Source organism: Suricata suricatta, chromosome 9 (assembly GCF_006229205.1).
Source record: "Suricata suricatta isolate VVHF042 chromosome 9, meerkat_22Aug2017_6uvM2_HiC, whole genome shotgun sequence".
Classification (NCBI taxonomy): Eukaryota; Metazoa; Chordata; class Mammalia; order Carnivora; family Herpestidae; genus Suricata; species Suricata suricatta.
In genome coordinates, this window is record NC_043708.1 from 697,116 (window position 1) to 706,679 (window position 9,564).

The 9,564-nt window shown below is 67.2% G+C and overlaps 1 protein-coding gene across 1 annotated transcript in view; it reads right to left on the minus strand.

Moving 5' to 3' along the window:
* Positions 1 to 268: 268 nt before the first annotated feature.
* The window catches only part of INF2 (inverted formin, FH2 and WH2 domain containing), a 16,613-nt gene continuing 7,317 nt past the window's right edge, over positions 269 to 9,564 (minus strand). Inside the window, exons 9-24 of the mRNA XM_029951240.1 lie at positions 9,144 to 9,504; positions 8,552 to 8,697; positions 8,413 to 8,474; positions 7,892 to 7,994; positions 7,631 to 7,716; positions 7,184 to 7,284; positions 6,621 to 6,691; positions 6,443 to 6,550; positions 6,282 to 6,352; positions 5,570 to 5,690; positions 5,126 to 5,290; positions 4,908 to 5,010; positions 4,533 to 4,694; positions 3,439 to 4,020; positions 2,959 to 3,015; positions 269 to 1,194 (exon numbers count right to left, since the gene is read on the minus strand). Coding sequence (XP_029807100.1) covers positions 2,960 to 3,015; positions 3,439 to 4,020; positions 4,533 to 4,694; positions 4,908 to 5,010; positions 5,126 to 5,290; positions 5,570 to 5,690; positions 6,282 to 6,352; positions 6,443 to 6,550; positions 6,621 to 6,691; positions 7,184 to 7,284; positions 7,631 to 7,716; positions 7,892 to 7,994; positions 8,413 to 8,474; positions 8,552 to 8,697; positions 9,144 to 9,504 — 2,298 coding nt within the window. The 3' untranslated portion in view covers positions 269 to 1,194; position 2,959. The remainder of the gene's footprint in view (positions 1,195 to 2,958; positions 3,016 to 3,438; positions 4,021 to 4,532; positions 4,695 to 4,907; positions 5,011 to 5,125; positions 5,291 to 5,569; positions 5,691 to 6,281; positions 6,353 to 6,442; positions 6,551 to 6,620; positions 6,692 to 7,183; positions 7,285 to 7,630; positions 7,717 to 7,891; positions 7,995 to 8,412; positions 8,475 to 8,551; positions 8,698 to 9,143; positions 9,505 to 9,564) is intronic.

Here is a 9,564-nt window from a genome sequence, read left to right on the forward strand (position 1 = left end):
TCCGCGGAGACAGCGGATTTGGGGGCTGAGGAGGGAGAACGGGGAGTGACCGCTAAGAGAACTTTTGGGGGATGGTGGAATATTCTGGAACTGGATCATAGTGCTTGAATGCCTCATGCATCTGCTGAAAAGCCACCGAATTACTCACAGCGGGCACAGCCACCCCGCCCCCGCCCCCAGCCGATCCCAGCAGCTGCGGCTAGAGCCCCCCAGGCCCCGCCCAGCCCCTCACGTTCGCCCACAGCTTCTGGACACCATGCAGCACTCGCTGGGCTGGCTCCGCTCGATTTATTGGTCTGAGGCTCTCCAGATGCAGCCTGGGCGGCCCACCCCTGGGGAGGGCGTGGGGGCATGGGCAGGCTGCCCCTCGCTGGGTGGGCCCTGGGAGACCTCTCCTCTTGGCCCGGCAGGGGGCACACTGGACCCCTCTGGTGGTGGCGGCTGTAGGGTGGGTCACTCTGTGGCCAGGGTGGCCAGGGCCTGGTGGTGGCAGCGAGAACAGATACCTCCCACCCCCAGGGCTGGCTATGCTGGGTGTGGACCCCCTCGTGTCTGCTGAGGAGAGGGACCATGGCCTGCTTATGGCAGTGCTGGCCAGCCTGCCAAGGCCCAGGGCCCTCCCGCCCACCTGTACCCAACTCAGCTACCTCGGGGCAGCAGGAAAGCGTAAACAATCCTATTGCAGTTAAAAACCACTCTCTGCTACAGCCTGGCTAAGCAGGGTGAGGGGCAGAGCTGGGAGCCGGGTAAGGAGGCTGGGGCTGCCTCGGCTCTGCGGGGAGAGGTCTGCGAGGGTCCATCTCCAGAAGCATCTGGGTACCAGGTGGCCGGAGGGCAGGGCACAAGCTTCAAGGTGCCCTGGGGACACAGCCACTGCCCCTCACCCCTGTGCGGGGGTGCTGGGGTGCATGCAGGCGCCGGTTTGGGCATCGGCATTCAGAAAGCAGATCACGAGGGGCGGGGGGCGTGCAGGCTGTCCAGGAGGGTGCAGGGGTCTGGGCTCTGGTGCCTGCTGGGGTCTCGGCCTTCAGGAGGCCCATGTCCCTGGAGGATAAGGCACAGAGTTTTGGTTTCCTGGGGGCCCAGTCCCAGCCAGGCCCTGGAGGAGCCTTGCTCAGCTGCACATCGGGCGGCCACGGCTGGGTGGAGGCCGGCCGCAGCGTGCTCACTTGGCTTTGGGCTTACGGCTGAGGCCTGTGGGGAGTGAGAGGAAACGGCATCATTAGGAGCAGACTTGCTGGCAGCAGCGCCAAGGGGCTTGCTTCTGGGTCCCCAGGCTCCTGCTGCCTCTTCGCCATTGCCCGGGGGCTGTACTGCGGCTCCCTGGGTCCACTCTGACCCTGGGCCCTTCCTCCTGCATGGCAAGACTTCCAGGTGCAAGATGCCTTCCAGGGGCGCCTGGAGGGGGTTCAGTCGGTTAAGCATCCGACTTCTGCTCAGGTCATGATCTCGCAGTTCGTGGGTTCGAGCCCCGGTTTGGGCTCTGTGCTGACAGCTCGGAGCCTGGAGTCTGTTTCAGATTCTGTGTCTCCCTCTCTCTCTGCCCCTCCCCAGCTCACTCTCTCTGTCTCTCTCTCAAAAATAAATAAACATTAAAAAAGACTAATAATCTTACGGAAAAAGTCGTCCAGGGCTGGGTCTCTGTCCCGGCCCCACTGCAGGGGTGCTGCATAGCAGGGGTTCCTCAGAACCACCACCTCAGCCAGCTAGTGGGAGGTCACTGACTACAGGGTACGTGGCCCCGAGCCCTCATGGGCTGGTCTGGGGGGATGCACATGACGGGTACAGGATTCCTGCCCAAACGCCATCTGGAACCAGGTGCGCTGGGGGCCATGGGACCCACGAGGACGGAAGGTGACTTCCACAATCCCAGAGCCACAGGAGACAGACCGAGGCTGGAGGCCTGGTCCTGGGCAGGACCTCATTTCCAAAAAGTCCAAACAACAGCCATGAGAGGTGTGACAGGCCTGCAGACCCTGAACCATCCTGGGTGGGGAAGCCTTGCCCTGAGGAGACCCCTGAGGTCAGGTTCAGGGGCCAAGTGTTAATGATGTCCAGAACTTTCAAACTGAAAGTTGAGAACAAGGCACCAAGTGCTGGTCATTTTGCTAATTTTTGCGAGATTTTGCCACGAAGGGTGGGTGGCGTTCATTATGATCTTGCAAACTTCCTGTCGGGTTGACGTTTTTGCAAATACAACCCCGAGGAGACAAGGAGGATGGGATTCCTTCCTCCTGCCCCGCGCCCTGCCCTCCCGGGGTGGGGGGACTCAGGCCGGCCTGAGCAAGGCCGCCGGTGTGTGAAGAACCAGACAAGCCCCCACTCGGGACAAACCGGACTGGCATCCGCTAACACAGTCCAGAGCGCAGCAGGGACCCCAGGCCGGTCTGTCTGCATCTGTGAGCCTCTCGGGCCACGTCAGAGACACGGACATGCTGCCCATACTCGGGGGGCCTGGGAGGCCTGGTGCTGTTGACTCAGGAGGTGTCTACAGACCCATTCGTGTTCTCCAGGACCTGGCCTCCAGGGAGGGGAGGACTGCTCGTTCCCTGGAGAGTGCCTGGCGCTCCCTGCCTGCCTGGGGAATGTGTGCCCGACCAGGGCTGCGGTGTGCCCTGTGGAAGGTCTCACCTGGGGGCTGGGAGTCAGTAAACCCCACGGGCAGCTAGGCTGGTCGGGACAGGGACCCAGTGGCCCTGTTCCCTGGAGGGCACCCAGGCGGGCCTTGTCCACCCGCCCTCTTGAGGCCCCTTTGCTGGGCGCACAGCTCCGAGGTGGCACCTTGCCGCAGCGGGGACACCAGCTAAGCGAGGCAGGGGGTCGGCAGGTCCCACCACCAGCGGCAGAGGACGCAGGGAGGCTGCTGCCAGGCCCAGCGGGCTGCAGGGAGCGGGTTAGTGGCTGGGCGCAGGCCCCGCCTCCCTGCCACCGTTAGTGCAGGGTGCAGGCGGTACGTACCTTACTGAATCACACAGAATCTTTTTGTTTTATTATCATCAGGGTCAGGGGCAACCTCTGCTTTCAAATAAGAGAAATGCACTCAACGGCTTATTCCGGATCAACCCTGAGCTGGGAGCTGGGGCTGGGCCGTGTGAACACCGAGCCATACACGGCTGGGCCTCAGGCGGCCCCTGGCCACACACGACCCACCTGCCCTCCCCTGCCTGAGGCCACGTGGAGCGGGAGCCAGAGGGTCAGGGCCACGGCCACTGGGGCCGTGGCCCCCACAGCACCGCCCCCACCGCGTGCCGAGTGGAAGGGCTGTGGCCTCCTCCCCTCCGGGGGGCAAATGGCTGCTGCAGGGAGAGACTGGGGGCCCTGGTGTGGGACAGATGGGTTCTGACCACACACCAGTGCCCCCAAGCCCCGTGTGACCTGCCGCCCCAGGTCCCCGGTTTCAGGGGCACAAGGGATGATGGGAGGGGAGCCCCGAATTACCTTCCTGACTTCTCGGGGGGCGCTTCTTCCTCCGTTTGCCCGTCCCCTTCGAGGCTCGTTCCCGGGGCCTGGGGAGGGTGCCGGACCCCGAAGAGTCCATCGCCGCATCCTCAGAGAAGGACCTGTCCAAGGACGTGTCCAGTGCAGAGTCCAGGGCGCTGTCCTCCTCGTCCCCTGCGGCACTGTGGCCACGGGGGGCCGTGGTCTCCGGGGTGTGGGCTGTGCCGTCAGCCTCAGCCAGGCAGGTGTCCCGAGGGGCTGCGGGGTCTTCAGCGGCCTGGCTTGTGCCCGTGGTCCGGGAGGGTGGGTGGCCAGAGAGCATGAGAGGCTTCAGGGCCTGAGCTCCTCCCAGCAGCACCGGCCAGGCCCCCGGGGGGGCCGGGGGGCTCTGGGGGTCCTCTGCGGCCAGGAGGTCGCTGGCATCGGTGTACCAGGAAGAACGCCTCTCCAGGGCCCCCGGCCCCGCCTCCTCCGGTGGCTCAGCCGTGAACTGCGGGCTGTGGGCCAGGGTGTCCTCAAGGACCCTGCCGTGAGGCTCAGAGGCGGGGCAGCTGGTGCCTCCTGCAGGGTCCCTGGTGGCTGCTGTGGACATAGGACATGGTGGTTGAGGGTGGGGTCCACCTCCCAGGCCAGCCTGATGGCGCCCCAACTCACGATGTGCCGGAGCAGTGGCCCTTCCCTCCGCACCTGCTTCTACGGAATGCCTCCAGTTCCGAAGCCCCCACCGCCCCAGGCCTTGTCCCCGGCGGCCTCCTGCTGGGGCTCCCGCATCCTCTGTCCCCCCACAGTGTGGGCCTATGTCACCGTTGACCCTAAGCCCCCGTGGACTGGACCCTCCCCGACCCCCTCGGCACCCCGGAGCCCCAGGGACATGTGTCACAGGCCCACAGGCGCATCTCCCCCGTCCGCCCGGGGGCTGTCCACCTGTGAGGAGCCCTCTGTGGTAGCAGAGACACCCCAACACCAGAAGGGTGACCTGCCCCTGAGGCCCCCCTCCCACAGCGCGGGAGGTGAGAGGGCTTCCTGGAGGAGGCGAGGTACCAGGCTGCGAGGATGGCAGGAAAGGGTGATGAGGAGGTGGGAGAGGGTCTCACCAGGCGCCTTGTCCCTCAGGGGCTCCAAGGCAGCTGCCTTGCTGCCGCCCTCTGTGTCCCCTCGGCCACGGGCCGTTTTCCGCAGCTGGAAACCCTTCCTGATGTCGGCCAGCAGGGCGTCGATGACACACACTTCCTCCTGCTTCCCGACTCCCCTCCTGACTGAGAAGCCCCAGAGACCCTCAGAGACTCAGCTCGTGGGGTCCCCTGAGCCCGCCCAGGCGACCTTGGAAAGGAGACGACCAGGGAGGGTGGGGCAGAGGCGGGAGGAGCAGAAGCAGGCCCTGTGGTTTCAAGAGCGGGAGGAGAATGCTCCAGGGGCAGACGCGGCCCCGCCCGGGGCTCCCTCGCCCCCCAGCCGGGGCCTGGCCTCACCGGGCTTCCCGTCCTCGCCCCGCGGCCTCCGCGCCTCCTCCTCGGCCAGCTGCTGCTTCCTCCTCTCCGCCTTCGCCGCCTGCTCCTTCCGGTCCTTGTTGTCCTGCGAGGGGCCGACACGGAACCCGTGACCCCAGCCCCCAACGGACTGTGTGAGCCCGGCCCTGGGGGGCGACTCCCCCCGCTCCCCCTGCGGTCGCCGGGGGCCGCGGGCCCACCTTCAGGGCCCGGAGGAAGAGGTCCCGGAAGGTCTTCATGGTGCTGAACGTGTCCTCCAGGGACAGGAGCTGAGTGTCCTCGCACAGGTAGCTGGCCAGCTCTAGCTTCTTCTGCTCGATGGCCTGGAGCACCTCGTCCAGGGCCTGGGAGGCCTCGATGTTGGCCTGGGGGGATGGGGCACGGTCTCGGCTCTGGGAGGGCCCCTGGGTGGGCGCCACCTACGGTCACGGACACCCAGCCTAGGAGGGTGGCGGTCGCCTGCACAGGCCCCCGCGGGCAGTGGTTTCTGAGTGGGACCAGGTGACGGGTGTGGTCCCTGGGGTCAGGAACCACCTCGGGACCAGGGACAGTGGTGCCGTCCTCTGCCCTGTCCTTCCCCACACCCGCCTGGCCCTGCCCGGTCCACCCTCCCGGCCTGGCCCCCCGGGCGCAGCCCCACTTGCCTGGAGGCGCTGTGCGTACTGCTCCTGCACCTCGGGGAGGGAGGAGCGCACCTTCCGCTCCATGTCCAGAAGCTTCTTCAGGTTGGTGCTGGACTCGGAGCGGATGAGCTCAAGGTTGATCCTGGAAACACCCCCAAGAGCCCGGCGAGGTCAGGCGACAGCTGAGGTCCATCTTGTGGGGTCAGTGGGGCCCCCACCCCACACACCCGTGGGGTCAGTGGGGGACACTGGACTGCGCGCCCACAGAGGCTTCTAGAAGCACATCAGAGCGGGGAAGGGCCAGGCAGTGCCAGGGGGAAGTGTCAGGAGAGTGACCCCAGAGGCCCAGCGCATCCTCCTTGTCTGAGCCCCCGAGGTTTCTGCTGCCCGGAACGGAGGTCCGTCCCCAGCAGTGTGTCCCTGGTGTTGGGACCCCCACGGGTGCAGCCCCACTTCCCCGCGCCTCAGTTCTGCCCATCTGTGCAACGGGCCTCCCTCACGGGCTGCTGTGAGGATCGGCCTGGTGAAGGGGCGGGGCCAGACTAGCCTCTGGGGAGGCCTCCCTCCGAGGCCCCCGTGTCCTCCTGTAGATCACCCAGGGACAGGCTGTCAGGCCGTGAAGGACCCAGGGTCCTATTCCAAGCTGAAAGCGAGTGTTCTGTGGGCATCTGGGGGCCCAGCCTGGTCAGGACCAGAGGTGGGGGTGCTGGTGTGGGCAGGGGGCGGCGCGTACCCCGCTGCCTGGGAGGGCTGTTCCAGGTCCCTCGGGAGCTGCAGGAGCTCCGGGTGGCTCTTCTCCACCTCCTGCAACGGGACGTGTCCGGTGAGCACCGCCGTGGCCACACGCTGGCCCCGGGGGCTGCCCCGGCCCTGGCGGCCACGCCGCGGGCACACCTCCAGCACGTGGTGCAGCAGCGTCACCCGGCTCTGCTGGGACTTGGTCTCCGTGAGCTTGAGCAGTGTGCTGATCTTGAAGCCGTCGGCGTCCCCCGTGTGGCTGCCCTGTGAGGGCGCAGAGTGAGTGTCCCGCCCCCCGGGGGTGCGGGTGCAGTGGGGGGCGCGGCCCACTTACATAGTTGAGGAAGTTTCCTATTTTCAGGATCAGCTGGCAGAAGATGGGCAGCCGGTGGCTGGTGAGCAGGCCTGCGGGGGCAGGGAGATGCGGGGCGCAGGCCTGAGGGAGGGGGGCTGCGGCGTGGGGTCTCAGCGCCCCTTCACCACCTCCCCCTGCGCTCGGGGTGCAGTCCCCCTGCAGGAACAGCCTCGGGGGCTCTGGGAGCAGCGTCCCAAGGTTAGCACTCCCTGAGCCCTCACAGCCCCGGGCACATGAGCCCTGCCCCTCTCTGTGGGTGGCGGTCTCAGCTAACTGTCCCTTGGGGCTTCAGGGAGGGTGGCCCTCTGGCCCTGCGGCCGTGATGGGAGTGGACATCCACTCGTGTGTCCCTGCCCCGCGGCTGCGACGTCTTCCTGCTGCTTCCTCATCCGGAGGAAGCCACGAGTCTGTGGGCACACGCGTGTGCCCGAGCATGCCTGCCTGTGCGCGGGTCTGTGCGTACACGCGTGTGTCTCTGGTGGGGGGACCACGCCCTCTCCTGCTGCCGAGCTGCCCCCCGCCCCGGCTTTGCCCCCACTCACTGTTGCAGGCGGCGAGCACCAGCTGGGCCTTGGGCTGCAGCATGTCCAGCACCACCGCCGCGCCCTCACACAGTAGCATGCACTCCACCCGCAGCTGGTAGCTGGGGGCAGAGCGGGCGCTCAGGGCCGGGCGCCCCCTGCAGGTGGGCAGCTGCGGGGGCCGAGGCCCAGAGCTCGGGGAGGATGCCGTGGCCCTTCTCTGTGCAGCACGCACGGTCCAGAGCCGCAGCAGGACGGGCGCAGGGCCCAGGAAATGGCACGTGGACAAGCCTGGTGCTGCAGGGGTGGTGCTGCAGGGGAGGGCGGGCACCTCCCTGCGGGGCGCCCCTAGCTCTCGGAGCAGGCGGGTGGGCCTCTCGGGTCCTGAGGGAACGGTGTGCACAGCCCCACTCCCTCCTCGAGGTCTGGGCCCACCTCCCCTCTGCCCCCTCCCCGCCCCCTGCTCACCAGGGAATGCCCAGCAGGAGGAGGTAGAACTGGTCGGCGTTGGCCAGCTTGGTCCGGTCCTCCGTGAACGCGCGTAGGTTTTCAACCTGCAGAGAGGAGGCGGCTCCTGGGGCTCCAGATCCTGTCCCTCCCAGGGGTGCGCCCCCTGGGGGTGTGTGAACCGGCTAGCGCCAGCGCCCACTCACACCAGGAGCCCTCCTCTCCGCTCCCCTGGACCGGGGGCCCCTGGGCAGGGCCAGCAGGTGCCGTGGCCTGACTCACCTCGTGCTTCTCAGGGAGGAGCTTGAGGAGCTGCTTGAGGACCTCCACGTCGAATTTCGTGGTGTCCCCGGCCCGGATCATAGCAGTGACGTCCTCGTTGGAGCTGCAGGCGACAGGGGGTGGTAGGGGTGGGAGGAGAGGGGCCTCGTGTGGGGTCCTGGAGACCCTGCCAGTGGGGGGCTGCCCTCGGCCTGTGACATCTCTGCCGGTCACACCCGTGAGGTTGCCGGGGCACAGAGAGGGCAAGCTACCTGCCCGGGTCGCACAGGAAGGAGGCTGGGGGCTGAACACTGCACTCCCTGACTGTCAGAGCAACCTGTCCCCCCTTCCAGGGGGCTGCTCATGACCTGGGCGGTCTGGGCTCCTGCACCCACAGGGGTCTCTCTGGCCAGAGAGCCCAGCCCCTGCAGGGGAGCCCTGCACTGTGGCCCTGGGGGTCCCAGCTGCTGTCCGGCTCTCCGAGATAGGAGGTGCAGGTGAGGGTCCGGGGCTGGGCAGCGGCGCTGGTCTGTGCTGCTCACCATCGAAACTGCTTCAGGAAGATGTTGAGGTTCAGGCTCTTCTTGGAGTCCAGAAAAGTGATCTGGAAAACACCCCCGCCCTGGGGTTGGTGTCCGGGGAACCACAGAGGCCCCTGACCAAGCCCCAGTCCGGCCTCACCTCCTTGGGCTCCTTCCTGGCCGGGGCCGCCGCTCGCTCCTTGGGCTTGGCCTCGGGGAAGCAGAAGAGCCGCTCGATGCTGGAGAAGTCCGGCTCCACCACCTCGGCGCCCAGGCTGCTCAGCGAGGCCCACATGGAGCTGTGCTCTGTGGGTGAGGGACCTGGTCAGGCTCACGCCGCCCCGGGAGCCCTCTGGTTGCTGTCACACCTTGTGCATGCATGCGGAGGTCCAGGTGCCAGTGACCTGGCCGGCTGGAGGAAGCCCCAGCCTTGACCTCTGAGCATCAGCACCCAGGGGCCTGGGCGTGTGGGGCTATGGCATCAGAACTACCCATCGGCTTGCAGGGGTGCATGTGGGGATCGAGGCTCTTCAGAAGTGACCTCTGACCCATTCCCACCATGGCCCTGCCCAGACCTCCCAGGAGCTGAGTCCAAAGCAGAGACCAAACGGCCCTGGGCCACGCTGGGTGGCGGGGACACGGAGGGCCCAGGCGTGAGCACACACACTACGGTATCTCGGCCAGCAGAGCTGAGCCCCCCTCAGGCAGGAAGCCACATCGGAGCCTGGGGGGGGCTGGCAGGGGGGCCTCACCTTGCACCACATTGGACGGCAGCTTCTGCCAGTTGAGTTTTTTCATACGCACAGTGGGAGCGTGCACCCGCCGGTGGCTTGGGACCCAGGTGGAGCCCAGGCTGGGGCCCACATGAGCCACGATGACCTCCTCCACGCCATCGGTGGGAGAGGGGCCAGAGGTACCCGGCAGGGGTGGGGGTGGAGGGGCCCCCCCGCCTGTGCCAGGCAGTGGGGGTGGGGGTGGGGGTGGGCACCCCATGCCTGGGAGCGGTGGAGGTGGGGGAGGCAGGGCCCCGCTAGAGACAGGCAATGGGGGTGGTGGAGGGGGTGGGGGGGCTGGGGCCCCCAGGCCTGGCAGTGGGGGAGGAGGAGGGGGGCCCTCAGTGGCGCCAGGGAGTGGGGGAGCAGGTGGGGGAGCTGGGGCCCCCAGGCCTGGCAG